Source organism: Phocoena sinus, chromosome 7 (genome assembly GCF_008692025.1).
Source record: "Phocoena sinus isolate mPhoSin1 chromosome 7, mPhoSin1.pri, whole genome shotgun sequence".
In the NCBI taxonomy this organism is placed as follows: domain Eukaryota; kingdom Metazoa; phylum Chordata; class Mammalia; order Artiodactyla; family Phocoenidae; genus Phocoena; species Phocoena sinus.
Genome location: NC_045769.1, coordinates 106,968,535 through 106,987,940, shown reverse-complemented (window position 1 = coordinate 106,987,940; position 19,406 = coordinate 106,968,535). Strand labels below are relative to the sequence as shown.

The 19,406-nt window shown below is 38.7% G+C and overlaps 1 protein-coding gene across 2 annotated transcripts in view; it reads right to left on the bottom strand.

Annotated features, from left to right (window-relative positions):
- Window positions 1-19,406, bottom strand: part of CNTNAP5 (contactin associated protein family member 5) — an 876,608-nt gene that overhangs the window by 263,857 nt on the left and 593,345 nt on the right. For both annotated transcript variants that reach the window (XM_032637306.1, XM_032637307.1), the window contains exon 12: window positions 4,850-4,969. In XM_032637306.1, coding sequence (XP_032493197.1) covers window positions 4,850-4,969 — 120 coding nt within the window. The remainder of the gene's footprint in view (window positions 1-4,849; window positions 4,970-19,406) is intronic.

Genomic DNA, 19,406 nt, shown 5'->3' with positions numbered 1-19,406 from the left:
AAAGTTGCTCATCTTGCCTTCAGGGTCACCTAAATAGTCTGGCATGCTCAAGAATGATCTGATAAAAACTGGAGTTTGGGATTAACGTATACACACTACTATATATAAAATAGAGAACCAACGAGGTCCTACTGTATAGCACAGGGAACTCTACTCATTCTGTAATAACCTGTATGGGAAAAGAATCTGAAAAAGAATGGATATATGTATCACTTTGTTGTACACCTGAAATTAACACAACATTGTAAATCAATTGCACTCCAATATAAAGTAAAAACTAAATTAAATTGAAAAAAAATCTTCTTTTCCCTGGAATTAACATAGCCGATTTCCTTGCTGGGAAACTATAGTTCAGATTATGGATCTTCAGAAACTTCTGCTTGTCCCTAATCAAGTCACTGTGATCTTTTTATTTTCTAGTCATTCAGGTACATGCATTTTTCAGTGTTCTAAACTAGCAACTCATCCTGGTGAGTTGGGTGGTCCCCACAAACGTGCAGGATCAAGGGACCCTGGAACCTTGTTCCTGACATTCATTTGCTCTTCCTGGAAATGCCTTCCTTTGTGTCTTCTTCTGGACAGTTCCTACCCTCCATCCAGCTCTTAGCGACGTTTCCTGCCTGCCTGATAGCTCTTCCACGAGTGGCTGGTTTAGGTGCCCCTCTTGTGGGCTCTCAACACACACTACACATGCGCTATCCTTGTCAAGATAATTTAATTGTTGCTGTGTCTTTTCCATGATTAGCCTGTGGAGGAGACTGAAATAATACTGTTATGTGTTGAACTGTGTCCCCCAAAATGACCGCTTAAAGACCTAACACTCTGTACCTGTGAATGTGCAAGGCCTTAATGGGAAATAGATTCTTCACACATGTAATCATATTAAGATAATGTCATACTCCATTAGGTTGGGCCCTAAGCCGACATGACTGGTGTCCTTATAAGAAAAGAGGAAACAGACACACGGACATGTGAGGGGAAAATGTCACTATGATGTAATCACACAGAAGCAGGGAGACAGTCCCAGGGATGCAGAGATCGAGGGGCTGCTTCTAGGAGCCCAGGAGCACCCACGGGTCAAGCAAACTGCCAGACGCTAGGGAGAGGCCAGGAAGGAGACTCCCCTAAAGGTTTCAGAGGGGTTGTGGCCCTGCTGGCACCTTGATTTTGGTCTTCTACCCTCGAGAACTGTGAGACAATAAACTCCTGGGGTTTTGGAAGCCACTCAATTTGCGGAATGTTGCTAGACCAGCCCAAAGAGACGAAGACAGACACGATTGTGTACCCTTTGCAGTTTGTGCAGTGCCTGAAATGTGCAAATTTACATTGAGCTGAAATGAATTGTACATCATTTAGAGATGTTAAAAGTAGGCCAAGTGTGTATTCCTGAAGAAACTTAACTCTATGTTTCTCATCCTTCTCTTCTACCCCCTAGTGTCAGAATGCAGCCTGGGTTATGGCACCCTGTCGAAACCTGTAGAAGCCTAGATTCAGTCCACTTTACCTATAAGCCTAATCACCCCCTAAGTTACTCCTATAATTTGTCCTACTGTCCCCATGCAGAGATCACACTGCCTTACACCAAAGAGGGCAGCTGCTCGCTGAGCACTCGTGGCCCTCATCTCTCCAGGATCACCCCGTTGTAGGTAAGATGCACAGACTTAAATCTCCCGGGAGGGGCAAGGTGCCACCTCACCTATAGAAATGAGGAACTACCCCCAGGGTACACTGTAAAGAGAGATGCAAGGCAGCTGGGATTCAGATTTACAGTTTTCCACAACTAAAACCCGCCCTTTACCCTCATGACATCCATTTGCAAGTATCTGCAGACTTAGGGGAAACTTCTCCTTTTCTCTGGAACCTCAAATGATCTCTCAGGGAGTTCTAAATGAGGGAGGCCTGAGGGCCCACTTAGCTCCAGATCCTTATTTTTGAGATGCACAGCCAGGCTGGGAGCACCCAGCCAACTGGCACAAAGAGCAGTAAGAGAGAGAGCCCAGGTTCCCTGCGTTCCAGCTTGGTTTACACTCTCTGTGTTATGCCCCAGGAATACCTCTGTAAAGTGCAGAGACCAGTGGCTTTGTGCTCTTAGAAACCGGAGTTAAACACACAGCAAGTCTTCTCTGGCCATTTCCTCCCTCCTTCCGTTTCCCCTTCTCCTCCCTCCCTCCTCCTCTCCCTCCCCCTTCCTCTCTTCCCTGGACCACTTTGTCACACTTTTCCTAGTGTCGTAAGTCACTCACCTTTAAGAACAGTTAATACTGACAAATAAAAAATTACATATTTCATTATCGTTATATTTAGGCATTAAAAATGTTTTTCAGCTAAATATGGATATAATTCGCCTACACAGAAGTTTGCTTTTACTTTTACAGGTATTTTAGGAAAACAAAAACAAAACCAAACACCTATATAGTTTGCAATTGCATGTGACCAGAAAAGCATATTTCAAAGAAATCCCCAGTCGTGCACAACGCACCCTATCAATTTTGGGACATAACCAGAGGTCCTGATGCCTTCAGCATCACATCAGCAAAACGGCAACATTTAATATACATAAACATTCATCTTTAGCCATTCCTGGACAAAATATCAAACATAAATCCCAAGAGAAGTCTTTCCAAAGAGAGGCAGAGCATTTCATGTAAATGAGATCTATGAATCAGTGTCATTCTACTTACATTATTTTGGAGAGTTAAATTTGTCAAGCTATATTTAATGTATGTATTTTAATTTCAAACTATATATTTTAATGAAAGTAGGATGTCTATGCTTGTGTCTTAAATGCATGGTGTAAAAATATACATTTAAGAACCTATACATTCATAGAAAAACACACATATGCATTCATAGCAAAAAGTCCCAAGGAAATTCTACAATCAAATAGCAATCCCTGGATTGCGGTTTGTAGGTGACTAACATTTCTTCAGACTTTTCTTCTTTTCCTTAAAGTTTCCATAATTAGCATTGATTATTTTTATAACAAAAATAAAAGCATGGCTTCAAGCAAAACATAAGCAATACAAAGTATCCAATTAATGTTTTAGTGATATAGATTATTGCTGCACCAGAAGGTCTTGTTTGCTTCCTGAGTCTTGACTATTAGTCCCAGGATTTATTATCTCAAGCAAGTCATGAAATTCTCATGTGCTCTTTCCTTCTATGTAAGATAGAGTTAAAAATATCCACCTCATATTTTTGTTGCCAAGAATTAAAGAGATGGTATTTGTAAACTCTCAGTTCAGTTCCCAAAGATGGTAGGAGCTGAATCATTGATGCCATTACCACAAATCCTCTTATTATTTGTCATACCCATCACTCAGCAGGCACTGATCTCCTTTGCCTTGTTCTGCAAGCAAAACACTTTCTCCTTCTTTTGTAAATTGTGGACTGGGGACAAACTGCATCAGAATCATTTGGAAAGCTCAATAGAAGTACATTTACTGAATTTAGAATTTCTGGGTCTGCAAAGTCTATTTTTAGCATGATTCCCCAGAGAGCCATATGTTAATTAATTTTGAAAATAACCAAGATCCACGGAGAAGCCTACTTACTTCTTGACCAGGTTGTTGAACATTATAGGCTGGCACAACCATGAAAAGAAAACAGCAACGCGATTTCTAATTATGTTATAGGGCTATTGAGAAGCAGCTAGCATACATCTTGAAGAGATGAAGTATGATGGAAATGAAATGAAATGACATCCAATTCCATGTAACTAGCATTTTCTGAAGAAAACCTGTGGCCTTTTGTATTCAGATGGGCAAATTACTGCTAAATGTCCTCAATCACCATTTTGGCAATGGCTTGCTTGCATTTCTACCTGTGATACTGCATGCTATTTTCCCTGATTTTACTGCCTCATGAATGACAATGACTATGCCTTATTTCTCTGCATATCCTGTGTGGCCAGGACAATGTCTGACTATAGACAGACCTCCACAGATGTGGTCACCCTGTTGCAGCGAAGTCTGGGGCCTGAGGACTCAAAGAGCCTTAATAGGTTCCTACTTTTCTTCTTCACTACATGATTCTGCTGGTGTCTCCGAAGGCCAGTGCTCAAAACAAACAAACAAAAAAAAAATGTGTATGTGCCAGCTGACATTCTAAACAGAGGGAGTGCTTGCATTGCTATATTTTTAAATAAATATTACATCAGGTTTGGGGTGTGGAATTATTTTTTTAAGAATAAATTAGTGATCACATGCTGCTTCTAAACCCATGTAATAATTGGTTCTTAATATGTCCGTAGGCACTTTAGAAAAAAGTGGCAAGATATTATGAGATTGCCAGGGAAAATAGAAATAGCTCAGTGTTTTGGTTAGGCATCTGTGGGATAACTACCCTGGCTAGTTACAGCAATACAGATGATTTTGTTTCATCCTCACAACTCTAAGAGGCGGGAACTACTATTTCCATTTCACTGATGCAGAATTGAAGCTCACAGTGACCCTCGGAGTCACACGGTCCTCAGAGCCAGACCTGAATCAAGCTTTCCCACTTCCTGAATCAGGGCTTTCTATTGATTTTAACTTTTGCTTTTTTGTCTGTTGGGTTATTTTCCTTCTCTTTCTGTTTTTGCATTTTAAGAGAGACATGACCTTGTTCAGCCCTGCAGAAAATGCTTGATATTTAATTCTTGGTTCAGTGGAACCTTGTCAAGACCATTAATAGGTTTTCTTCTCTCATGAAAATAACCTAGCTGCTAAATCCTATTATTTACCTAAATACCATTTCCCCCCTGAAGTTGGTCCTTTAAATTTTTATTTATACAAGTGTCCCCTTCCAGTGGATTTCCCTTTGCATCACGTAGTGACATGAAGGGTGAGTAGGAATTCCGCACCCTTACCTGTGATGTTGCAGTACACTTGGAAAGGTCCCAGGGTCCCACTGCCATCTGAGTCGATGTAGAAGAAACCAGCTGTGTTGCCGTGGTGCCTGTACACCTCGCAGGATTGCTCATAGAGGGCTGGAAAGACACAAAGGCAGCAGAGAAGAAATTTGGCTTGGCTCTGCATATCCCTTTGGAGGATCAGTAACTTCTACTTATTATATTTACTTTCAATTGTGATTTCTTTCCTTTCTCCTATAACCTTAACTTTCTCCCCAAGCCTTAACAAACTAGTGCCCCAATGTTTGATGGGCTTGCATCCTCCATTCATCCTAATGTTCATTCTTCTAAACAACTCCGAGTTTACATCCTCCAAAATGTCTCCCCTTCCCTCTTAAACAGCCCTTCCCTATGCTGATGTGTCTGTCCTTCCCCTACACTTGCACAGCTGTGAAGCTAGGGCATCATACACTGTTCTGTCTCCTGCAATAGTTACAGAATCTTTAAGAGTGGTGGCAGTGTGTAGTGTGAGGCTGTGTTCCAGCATCTAGCAGAATGCCACACTCACAGTGGGAGATCAAAAGTTAAAAATGTACAAATAATAAATGCTGGAGAGGGAGTGGAGAAAAAGGAACCCTCTTATTAAACTGTTGGTGGGAATGTAAATTGGCGCAGTCACTAAGGTGAACAGTATGGAGGTGCCTTAAAAAACTAAAAATAGAGCTACCATATGATCCAGCAATCCCACTCCTGGGCATATATCTGGAGAAAACTCTAATTCAAAAAGATACATGCACCCCAATGTTCATTGCAGTGCTGTTTACAATAGCCAGGTCATGGAAGCCACATAAATGTCCATCAACAAAGGAATGGATAAAGAAGATGTTGTATATAAATATATATATATATATATATATATATATATATATATATATACACACACACACAATGGAATATTACTCAGCCATTAAAAAGAATGAAATAATGCCATTTGCAGCACCATGGATGGACCTAGAGATTATCATACTAGGCGAAGTAAGCCAGATAGAGAAAGACAAATATCATATGATATCACTTACATATGGAACCTAAAAAAATGTACAAATGAACTTATTTGCAAAACAGAAACAGACTCACAGACAGAGAAAACAAATTTATGGTTACCAAAGGGGAAAGGGTGAGGTGGAGGGATGAATTAGGAGTTTGGGGTTAATATGTACACACTTCTAAATATAAAATAGATAACCAACAAGGACCTACTGGAGAGCACAGGGAACTATACTCAATATTTTGTAATAATCTATAAGGGAAAAAATCTGAAAAATAATATATATATATATATTATATATATATATATACATACACGTATATCTGAATCCCTTTTTTGTACACTTGAAACTAACACAACATTGTACATTAACTATACCTCAATAACAAAATGTTTGATTAGTGAATGTAAAACTGAATATACAGTCATGACTTTTCATTTATAAAGTAAAATGACATGGTCTTATTTCTATATACCCAGAACTCAGCACAATAACCATCATATAGTAGGTGCCCAATCAAGTTTAGTCCATTTTGACTTAACAAGCATTTACTGAGTTCCTCATATATGTCAACAGTGTGGTGGCCACCGAACAACAGACCAAGGATGTGGCAATGAGTCTGTGCCTTAGAAAGCTCGTAGCCTGGTTACAGCCATAAAGATCTTTATGTGCTCAGAGAGAGGCAGACACAGCTGTCCTGAGATGGGATACTTTGAGCAGTCTGAAAGTAAAAGAAATTTATAAATCTCATTACACCCACATGAATGAATTTGGTAGGGTGGAAAGGAGGATCTGCTGCTTCACACATGAGAAAGTAGAATGTTGTCTGATGCTTAAGACAAAATAATGTAGCTCAGAGCAGCAGGTACACGTCCAATATTATGTCATCCTCCTGTGTTGAAAACACTTCAGTGGCCCCTAACAGTTTTAAAGATAGAGCACTAACTCCTCACCTTAACTACCATGCCCCTGTGACTAATGTCCCAGCCCAGGAATACGAAGCTGTAGTTTGACATGATCAAGTGTGAGGAGTGCTTCAAATAATTCATTACAAATAAAGTTCTAAAGCTTGAGAGCCTTTGACTTTGTATAAATTAGAGTAAATTCAAGGTGATCCTTGTACTCATGTAATTCTCCCTTGCAGTCATACACCATTTCTGAAGCTGTGGGTCCATGGGAGGGTCAGTTTGCACCCTGCATATTGAGCATAACATATAGCTTAAACCTGGCCTAAACCTGATAACACACCAAGGTGTGTGTCACACATCTGATAACACACCTGGCAACCTTTAAGATAACTCATCAGCATCTCTTGGAATTCACGCTCTCCCCTTGAGTGTGGTCTAGACTTACTGACCCGCTTCTGACAGAAGATGATGTCATTGTCAAGACCAGGTTGTAAAAAGACACATGGCTTCCAACTCGGGTTCTTCTGGAGCACCTGCTTTCAGAGAAACCGACTTCTAGGTCCTGAGGTAACCCTTTGAAGAGGTCCACAGCATGAGCCTGGAAGCTTCTCTCCAGAGTTTTAACTGAAGTGACAGTAGCCCTGGCTGACACCTTGAAGGCAGCCCCATAAGACTGGGCCAGAACTACCCAGCCAAGTTGCTCAAGGACCCACAGAAACTATGAAGTAATAACGTCTGTTGTTTCCAGAGGATAACTTTTGCTGTAATTCATCATGCAGCAGTAAAGAGCTAATATACTCTCAAAGCATTAATTCTCTCATGTGGTTATAGGCATTAAAAAAAGAGTCTATCTAATACAACTGAAGTAAGGATTCAGAGATAACCCACGTTCAACACTTAGCATAGTACTTGGCACGTAGGAAGTGCTTGACAACTATAAACTATTATTATGAATGTTAAATTGTTTCATGCTATGTCACTTCTTATTCTTTGTCAATGTTTTGCTTACTTAATTTTTTTTCATGAATCACAAGACTTGTTAAGAAAAACCAATAGGCCTTACCTCCCTTCTGTGCAGAGATGATGACATTTATTTCTTAGCTTATTCTTTTGGTATTGACTATTGTATCTCTAAATTGTGTGTCTATACTGCTACTTCTTGATTTTCCATATTTATAGGTCATCTATTCACTTACCAATAGGAAAGATGAGAATTTAGCTTTTTTCATCATCTCTCCCCACATACAAAGAACTTTCGGTTTCCACATACTGCCAATATAATAGGATCACAATTTTAGTTAGATCAATCATTACTGTTTATGCTAATACAACAGAAAGCATGCTATTCACGAATGTGGTTGTTTCCTTTCCTGAACACAATTTCATTTTTCTAGAAATTAATAACTGTCTTACGTTTCTTCTCATTTGCCTTATTTTCTAGGTATATATCACAAATTTAACTACAAATTCACTAACAACTCTCTAAAATGCCTTCCAAAATATTCAGGTGAAAATTAATTTAAATGGATACCTATGAAGAGAGAAAGAATGGGAGAAAGGGGACAGGGACAGAAACTAGGCCTTTCTGAATATGCCATATTTTTAACTTTGAATCAATATAAATATTCTTAAAAACAAAAAAACAAAATTAAATATACTAGAAGAAAAGGTGCAATTCATAAATATGGAAAGGAAACTAAATGAATTTAACTACAAATTATTTCAAGTGATATTTAAATTCAGTATTTTCTTCTTTTTATCACAAAAAATCCAAATACATGCAAAGAGCACAGAGAGTAATAAAATAAACCTGATATCACAACTAGCTTCAACAATAACCACTATTTGGTAATCTTGTTTCATCTCTAGTACCTGCGTTATCAGTTATGCATTGCCACGTTCCAGACCACTCCAGAACTGACTTAAGACAACAATCATTTCATGATTCTGCCCTCAGCAGAATGAAATAAAGACCAATGAAATAAAGGATTAGAAAATAATTATCAAGGATTGCTAAATCATTAGATGAAAAGTTGAGGGGGTCCTTTTTTAGTGGATGGATTAAATTAACAATACCCAAACTCACCAATCAATCTCAACACACCTAAAAGTGATTATCAAGATGCCTGCAACGTGAGGTAATAAGAAATATACAGCACCACCTAAGATACATTCTTGCCAAAAATTTGAAGTTGAATCTAATCAAGCCCTGAGATTTAAACACTAACTCACAGTAAGAGGTAAAGAAACACACTCAACATTATAAAAACACAGTCAGTTAAATTCAGATTCTGGGAACATCTGACTCAGTCTCTTCAACAAATAAATGGCAAAAAGGGGGATAGAAATGCAGGAAACATATCAGTCAAACACTGTGTATGGACCTTGTCAAGATCCTGATTCCAACAAAGCAAAGACAAAATTAAGAGAACCAGAAAAATTAAAATCAGATTTGGTATCTTTAAGTATTTTTAAAATTTTGCTTGGCTATGATAATGGTAGTGTGGTTATGTTCTAAAAGATAAAACGTTCATCTTTGTCAGAGATACATACTTAGGGATTTGTAGTAAAATGATTATGTCCACAATCTGTTTGTTACAATACTTCATCGAAAACAAAGAGGGACATAGTGGAAACAAAAATGGTAGCCTACTGATAAATACTGAAACAGGGGAGGGTACATTGGGGACAATTATACTATTCTATCTTTTTGTGTATGCTTGAAAACGCCTCTAATAATTATTATTATTTTTAAAATATTTGGACATTTCAGGTATTCTATGGATTTCAACTTCTTTGAAAAATTATCTTCTGGATCATTCTGACCTGTGGCAATCTGGACTGGTATGCTTCCAACCTGGCACATAGCTGTCTCCTTTGGCCATCTCCCCACCATCATGCTGGACATTCCCTCTTGAAATTAGCTTCTTCCCACAGCATAATTCCCTCGAAATCCACTTGAGTTGTTTCATGCACCAATAGTTTATTTCTGTTTAATTGCTGAGTGGCATCCCATGGTATGGATATACCACAGTTTGTTTAGCAGTTAACCCATCATAGGACATTGGGTCATTCCCAGGTTTTGGCTGCTTCACTGGCGGCATGTTTAACAGTTAAGCCATTGTAGGACATTTGGGGCATTCCCAGGTTTAAATCCCCTGGAGGCTTTCCTCACCCCCCACCACCTCTGAATACTCTCTTTTTAACAGCATACAATTCTTGATTCATTGATGAAATATATCCCTAAAATCTCTGAAAATATTAATTGTAATATAGTTTTTTAGAAAAATTTCTTCTTTCTGTGTACATTATTTCCTCCAAGGTAGGGGTGTGTGTGTGTTTATGTGCTCACGTGCTTAATTAGTTTACTTGTTTTGTGATTATTTTGGTCTCTGTTTTATCTGGCATGTTAGACTCTTTTCTGGGATGTCAGGTAATCTTGTGTGGTCCTCTCGTATTCAACAGTGGTCAGCACTAAGTGTCAGCACTAAGCAAACATTTGTGGTTTGCCCTCCATGGGCTTTATTGTAGGGTTAAGTGGCTGGACAACTCTGTGGGAAACCCTCATGTTAATGTCTGTAGGGCTTCTCCCTTGGTCTTGCTAGAGTCTGTGATTTAGAGGGATATGTTACATGAGATTTGGAAGGTGGAAGTGACACCACACACATTCATTTTACGCCTGTGAGGTCGATGCAGGGCATGAGATACTGTTGCAGATGACACACATTGCTGCTTATCTTCTGACTTCAGTTGCAAATGTGGGGCAGCCAAGCCAGCTGGTATTGCAGATGGGCTATCTCCTCCTTTAGCTTCCCTAACTCCTGGCCAGGTGCACCTTACATCTCTTACGATCACCTCATTATTAAAGTTGAAGGTTGGGAAGTAGTAAGGGGCAAGGTGGATCAGCTGCTGACTGACAGGACCATTAAAAAAAATCAATTACTATTGTTTACGTGAAGTGTTAGGAGGAAGTGAAAGTAAATTCATATGTTCAATTCATCAACACTTCCAGGAAGTACAAGCATGCTACTTGTTGATTAAATTGTTCTTTCTCTACTGCATGCCTAACACACTATATAACAAGTACTCTATACACACATATTGTAAGACTACTGATTTTTCAGTTAACTCTAGCCTCTGAGAAAAGTAAACAAAAGAGACATGGTTCTGATCTCAAGTAATTCAGGCTCTTAAACTCATCAAAATTAATCCCAATACAGATAGAAAAATTTAAAAGACCAATTCCTATAAAAGAAAAAGATATTTAAAGACTACATAAGAAAAAAATACAGCAGGATCCAATTTTTTTCCTTAGATAATTCTTTAAAGAGCAGATAATCCTTAATGCTACTTATCCTTCTCCAAAAATCTTCCAAATGTGTTATATGAAGTAAGTATAAAGGTGATCCCCAAACCTGACAGACCATACAGAAAGAAAAATTACAGCCTCACTTATGAATATAAATTTTAAAATTACAAAAATATTGGCAAACAGTACACGACAGCATATTTAGAAAGGAAATTACGACCATTTTGGGAGCTTAATCCAAAAATGCAGGCGTGGTTCAATATTAAAAAATGTACTCTATATATAGTCATCATAATAGGGCTAAGGAGAAAAATGATATGATCTCTCCACTCATTTAAAAGATAACTAACGTGAAAACACTAGAATTTCCCACTCAGGTCAGAAAAAGAACAAAAACAAGCATCTTCATGATCTCTACTAATATTTCACATTGTGTTAGAGTTTCAGTCATTGAAATTAGAAGAGAAAAAACAACGGGAGACATACAAATTAGAAAGGAAGAAGTTATACTCCTTTCATGGATAATCAGATTACATATCTAAAAATACTAAAATAATCAGTGTAAAATAACTAAAAACAAAAGTTGTAAGCTATAAGATTAACATATGGAAATCAATAGCTTTCCTCTATTACAGGCAAAATTAGTTAGAAAATATTGATAGTGAACCCTCCTTTACAATATCAAAGGGAAAGAAGAAAGAAAGAATGAAGGAAGACAGGAAGAAGAAACAAAAGAAGAAGGGAAGGGAAAAAGGAAGGAAGGCAGGCAGGAAGGAAGAAAGGAAGGAAGATCCCCAAGTGTAAATTTTATGTGAAACATTCAACAGCAAAATAAGAAAACTATAACATATCCCTAAACACACAAATAAACCTGAACATCCTCTTAAGATAACATTTCTCCCATAGTTAATGTATATATTCAACAAAGTGTTAACCAAGAGACCATTAGGTGTTTAGTTTGTCTGCTTGTTTTGTTTGTTTGTGCTACACAAATTGATTATAAAGCTCATTTGGAAGAATGAACAAGCTAGTCAACTGAGCAAGGAAAACACAGAAAAAGAAGAGCTGGTGAGGCCAGCTTTACTGTATCTATATCTAATGTGGATGAATGGATGGATAAATGGATGCATGGATCAAGAGAACAATGGCCAGAACAGAAAATCCAAGACATCCAGGTGTACAGGGAAATTTAGTATATGATAAAGGAAGCAGCTCAGATCAATAGGGGAAAAAGTGACTTTTTAATAATTGGTGCTGGGAAAACTGGGAAGCCACACAGTAAAAGATAAAATCAGATCCACACCTCATACTGCAGATCAGGACCAAATTCCAAACAAGGGATTTAAATACCAAAAAATCAAATATGTACATATTTGAAATAAGAAAGAAATTCTTTATAACCTGGAAGCAGCAAAAACTTAACTAACAATGATTCAAAATCCAGAAGCAATAAAAGAAAATACAGATGAACTTACTTATATTAAAAAATAAATAAAGGAGAGTTTCAAGATGGCGGAAGAGTAAGAGGCGGAGATCACCTTCCTCCCCATAAATACATCAGAAACACAACTACAGGTGGAACTGTTCCTACAGAACACCTACTGAATGCTGGCAGAAGACCTAAGACATCCCAAAAGGCAAGAAACTCCCCACGTACCTGGGTAGGGTAAAAGAAAAAAGAAAAAACAGAGACAAAAGAATAGGGACGGGACCTGCACCAGTGGGAGGGAGCTGTGGAGGAAAGGTTTCCACACACTAGAACCCCTTTGCAGGCAGAAACTGCGGGTGGCAGAGGGGGGAAGCTTCAGAGCCATGGAGGAGAGTGCAGCAACAGGGGTGCGGAGGGCAAAGTGGGGAGATTCCCACACAGAGGATCGGTGCCGACTGGCACTCACCAGCCTGAGAGGCTCGTCTGCTCACCCGCCAGGGCGGGCGGGACTGAGAGCTGAGGCTTGGGCTTTGGTAGGAGCGCAGGGAGAGGACTGGGGTTGGCGGCATGAACACAGCCTGAAGGGGTTAGTGCGCCACGGCTAGAAGGGAGGGAGTCCAGGAAAAGGTCTGGAGCTGCTGAAGAGGCAAGAGACTTTTTCTTCCCTCTTTGTTTCCTGGTGCACCAGGAGAGGGGATTAAGAGCGCTGCTTAAAGGAGCTCCAGAGACGAGACGGGTGCGAGCCGCGGCTATCAACGCAGACCCCAGAGATGCGCATGAGATGCTGAGGATGCTGCTGCCACCACCAAGAAGCCTGTGTGCAAGCACAGGTCACTATCCACACTGCCCCTCCCGGGAGCCTGTGCAGCCCGCCACCACCAGGGTCACGTGATCCAGGGACAACTTCCCTGGGAGAACGCACAGCGCGCCTCAGGCTGATGCAATGTCATGCCAGCCTCTGCCGCTGCAGGCTTGCCCGGCACTCTGTACCCCTCCCTCCCCCTGCCTGAATGAGCCAGAGTCCCTGACCCAGCTGCTCCTCTAACCCTGTCCTGTCTGAGCGAGGAACAGATGCCCTCAGGCGACCTACACACAGAGGCAGGGCCAAATCCAAAGCTGAGCCCGTGGGAGCTGTGAGAACAAAGAAGAGAAAGGGAAATCTCTACCAGCAGCCTCAGGAGCAGCGGATTAAAGCTCCACAATCAACTTGTTGTACCCTGCATCTGTGGAATACATGAATAGACAACGAATCATCCCAAATTGAGGAGATGGACTTTGGGAGCAACAGTATATATATATTTTTCCCTTTTTCTCTTTTTGTGAGTGTGTATGTGTATGCTTCTGTGTGTGATTTTGTCTGTATAGCTTTGCTTTTACCATTTGTCCTGAGGTTCTGTCTGTCCATTTTTTATTTTTTATTACTTAAAAAAATATTTTTTTCTTAATAATTATTTTTATTTTAATAACATTATTTTATTTTACTTTATTTTATTTTATTTTATCTTCTTTCTTTCTTTCTTTTTTTTTCTCCCTTTTATTCTGAGCCATGTGGAAGACAGGCTCTTGGTGTTCTAGCTAGGCATCAGGCCTGTGCCACTGAAGTGGGAGAGCAAAGTTCAGGACACTGGTCCACAAGAGACCTCCCAGCTCCATGTAATATCAAAGAGTGAAAATCTCCCAGAGATCTCCATCTCAACGCCAAGACCCAGCTCCACTCAATGACCAGCAACCTACAGTGCAAGACACCCAATGCCAAACAACTAAAAGGACAGGAACACAACCCCATCCATTAGCTCAGAGGCTGCCTAAAATCATAATAAGGCCACAGACACCCCAAAACACACCACCGGACGTGGACCTGCACACCAAAAAGACAAGATCCAGCCTCATCCACCAGAACACAGGCACTAGTCGCCTCCACCAGGAAGCCTACACAACCCACTGAACCAACCTTAGCCACTGGGGACAGACACCAAAAACAACGGAAACTATGAACTTGCAGCCTGCGAAAAGGAGATCCCAAACACAGTAAGATAAGCAAAATGAGAAGACAGAAAAACACACAGCAGATGAAGGAGCAAGATAAAAACCCACCAGACCTAACAAATGAAGAGGAAATAGGCAGTCTACCTGAAAAAGAATTCAAAATAATGATAGTAAACATGATCCAAAATCTTGGAAATAGAATGGATAAAATACAAGAAATGTTTAACAAGGACCTAGCAGAATTAGAGAACAAACAAACAGTGATGAACAACACAATAAATTAAAAATTCTCTAGAAGTGATCAATAGCAGAATAACTGAGGCAGAAGAAGGGATAAGTGACCTGGAAGATAAAACAGTGGAAATAACTACTGCAGAGCAGAATAAAGAAAAAAGAATGAAAAGAATTGAGAACACTCTCAGAGATCTCTGGGACAACATTAAATGTACCAACATTCGAATTATAGGGGTCCCAGAAGAAGAAGAGAAAACGAAAGGGACTGAGAAACTATTTGAAGAGATTATAGTTGAAAACATCCCTAATATGGGAAAGGAAATAGTTAATCAAGTCCAGGAAGCAAAGAGGGTCCCATACAGGATAAATCCAAGGAGAAACAGGCCAAGACACATATTAATCAAACTATCAAAAATTAAATACAAAGAACAAATATTAAAAGCAGCAAGGGAAAAACAACAAGTAACACATGAGGGAATCCCCATAAGGTTAACAGATGATCTTTCAGCAGTAACTCTGCAAGCCAGAAGGGAGTGGCAGGACGTATTTAAAGTGATGAAGGAGAAAAACCTACAACCAAGATTACTCTACCCAGCAAGGATCTCATTCAGATTTGACGGAGAAATTAAAAGCTTTACAGACAAGCAAAAGCTAAGAGAATTCAGCACCACCAAACCAGCTTTACAACAAATGCTAAAGGAATTTCTCTAGGCAGGAAACACAAAAGAAGGAAAAGACCTACAATAATAAACCCAAAACAATTAAGAAAATGGTAATAGGAACACACGTATCAATAATTACCTTAAATTCAAATGGATTAAATGCTCCAACCAAAAGACATAGACTGGCTGAATGGATACAAAAGGAAGACTGGTATATATGCTGTCTACAAGACACCCACTTCAGACCTAGGTACACATACAGACTGAAAGAGAGGGGATGGAAAAAGATATTCCATGCAAATGGAAATCAAAAGAAAGCTGGAGTAGCAATTCTCAAATCAGATAAAACAGACATTAAAACAAACTCTTACAAGAGACAAAGAAGGACACTACATAATGATCAAGGGATCAATCCAAGAAGAAGATATATCAATTGTAAATATTTATGTACCCAACATAGGAGCATCTCAATACATAAGGCAAATACTAACAGCCATAAAAGGGGAAATCGACAGAAACACAGTTATAGTAGGGGACTTTAACACACCACTTTCACCAATGGACAGAGATGAACTTAATTGATATTTATAGTACATTCCATCCAAAAACAACAGAATACACATTTTTCTCAAGTGCTCATGGAACATTCTCCAGGATAGATCATATCTTGGGTCACAAATCAAGCCTTGGTAAATTTAAGAAAATTGAAATCGTTTCAAGTATATTTGCCGACCACAATGCTATGAGACTAGATAGCAAGTACAGGAAAAAAAATCTGTAAGAAATACAAACACATGGAGGCTAAACAACACACTACTTAATAACCAAGAGATCACTGAAGAAATCAAAAAGGAAATCAAAATATACCTAGAAACAAATGACAATGAAAACAAAACAATCCAAAACCTATGGGCTGCAGCAAAAGCAGTTCTAAGAGGGAAGTTTATAGCTATACAAGCCTACCTTAAGAAACAAGAAATATCTCTAATAAACAACCTAACCTTACACCTAAAGCAATTAGAGAAAGAAGAACAAAAAAAAAAACCCAAAGTTAGCAGAAGGAAAGAAATCATAAAGATCAGATCAGAAATAAATGAAAAAGAAATGAAGGAAACAATAGCAAAGATCAATAAAACTAAAAGTTGTTTCCTTGAGAAGATAAACAAAATTGATAAACCATTAGCAAGAATTATCGAAAAAAAAGAAGACTCAAATCAATAGAATTAGAAATGAAAAAGAAGAAGTAACAACTGATACTGAAGAAATAAAAAGGATCATGAGAGATTACTACAAGCAACTATATGTCAATAAAATGGGCAAATTCTTAGAAATGTAGAACCTGCTGAGACTGAACCAGGAGGAAATAGGAAATATGAACAGACCAATCACAAGCACTGAAATTGAAACTGTGATTAAAAACCTTCCAACAAACAAAAGCTCAGGACCAGATGGCTTCACAGGTGAATTCTATCAAACATTTAGAGAAGAGCTAACACCTATCCTTCTCAAACTCTTCCAAAATATAGGAGAGGGAAGATCACTCCCAATCTCATTTTATGAGGCCACAATCACTGTGATACCAAAACCAGACAAAGCTGTCAGGAAGAAAGAAAACTACAGGCCAATATCACTGATAAGCACAGATGAAAAATCCTCAACAAAATACTAGCAAACAGAATCCAACAGCACATTAAAAGGATCATACACTATGATCAAGTGGGGTTTATCACAGTAATGCAAGGATTCTTCAATATACACAAATCAACCAACGTGACACACCATATTAACAAATTAAAGGAGAAAAACCATATGATCTTCTCAATAGATGCAGAGAAAGCTTTTGACAAAATTCAACACCTATTTATCATAAAAACCCTGCAGAAAGTAGGCATAGAGGGAACTTTCCTCAACATAATAAAGGCCACATATGACAAACCCAGAGCCAACATCATCCTCAATGGTGAAAAACTGAAAGCATTTCCACTAAGATCAGGAACAAGACAAGGTTGCCCACTCTCACCACTGTTATTCAACATAGTTTGGGAAGTTTTAGCCACAGCGATCAGAGAAGAAAAAGAAATAAAAGGAATCCAAATTGGAAACGAATATGTAAAGCTGTCACTGTTTGAAGATGACATGATACTACACATAGAGAATCCTAAATATGCTACCAGAAAACTACCAGAGCTAATCAATGAAGTTGGTAAACTAGCAGGATACAAAATTAATGCACAGAAATCTCTTGCATTCCTATACACTAATGATGAAAAATCTCAAAGTGAAATTAAGAAAACACTCCCATTTACCATTGCAACAAAAAGAATAAAATATCTAGGAATAAACCTATGTAAGGAGACAAAAGACCTGTATGCAGAAAATTATAAGGTACTGATGGAAGAAATTAAAGATGATACAAATAGATGGAGAGATATACCATGTTCCTGGATTGGAAGAATCAGCATTGTGAAAATGACTGTATTACCCAAAGCAATCTACAGATTCAATGCAATCCCTATCAAAATACCAATGGCAATTTCACAGAACTAGAACAAAAAATTTCACAATTTGTATGGAAACACAAAAGACCTCGAATAGCCAAAGCAATCTTGAGAAAGAAAAACGGAGCTGGAGGAATCAGGCTCCCTCACTTCAGACTATACTACAAAGCTACAGTAGTCAAGACAGTATGGTACTGGCACAAAAACAGAAATATAGATCAACGGAACTGGATAGAAAGCCCAGAGATAAACCCATGCACATATGGACACCGTATCTTTGATAAAGGAGGTAAGAATATACAATGGAGAAAAGATAGCCTCTTCAATAAGTGGTTCTCGGAAAACTGGACAGCTACATGTAAAAGGATGAAATTACAACACTCCCTAATACCATACACAAAAGTAAACTCAAAGTGGATTAAAGACCTAAATGTAAGGCCAGACACCATCAGACCCTTAGAGGAAAACATAGGCAGAACACTCTATGACATAAGTCACAGCAATATCCTTTCTGACCCACCTCCTAGAGAAATGGAAATAAAAACAAAAATAAACAAATGGGACCTAATGAAACTTAAAAGCTTTTGTACAGCAAAGGAAACCATAAACAAGATGAAAAGACAACCCTCAAATGAGAGAAGATATTTGCAAATGAAGCAACTGACCAAGGATTAATCCCCAAAACATACAAGCAGCTCATGCAACTCAATATCAAAAAAACAAACAATCCAGTCCAAAAATTGGCAGAAGACCTAAAGAGACATTTCTCTCAAGAAGAGATACAGATTGCCAACAAACACAAGAAAGAATGCTCAACATCATTAGAGAAATGCAAATCAAAACTACAATGAGATATCATCTCACACCAGTCAGAATGGCCATCATCAAAAAATCTACAAACAATAAATGCTACAGAGAGTGTGGAGAAACGGGAACCCTCCTGCACTGTTGGTGGGAATGTAAATTGATAGAGCCACTATGGAGAACAGTATGGTGGTTCCTTAAAAAACTAAAAATAGAACTACCATATAACCCAGCAATCCCACTACTGGGCATATACTCTGAGAAAATCATAATTCAAAAAGAGTCATGTACCAAAATGTTCACTACAGCTCTTTTTACAATAGCCAGGACATGGAAGCAACCTAAGTTTCCACCAGCAGATGAATGGATAAAGAAGATGTCACACATATATACAATGGAATATTACTCAGCCATATAAAGGAATGAAACTGAGTTATTTGTAGTGAGGTGGATGGACTTAGAGACTGTCATACAGAGTGAAGTAAGTCAGAAAGAGCAAAACAAATACCGTATGGTAACACGTATATATGGAATCTAAGAAAAAAAAGAAAGAAAGAAAAAAAACGGTCAGAAGAACCTAGGGGCAAGACAGGAATAAAGATGCAGAACTACTAGAGAATGGACTTGAGGATACGGGGAGGGGGAAGGGTAAGCTGACACAAAGTGAGACAGTGGCATGGACATATATATACACTA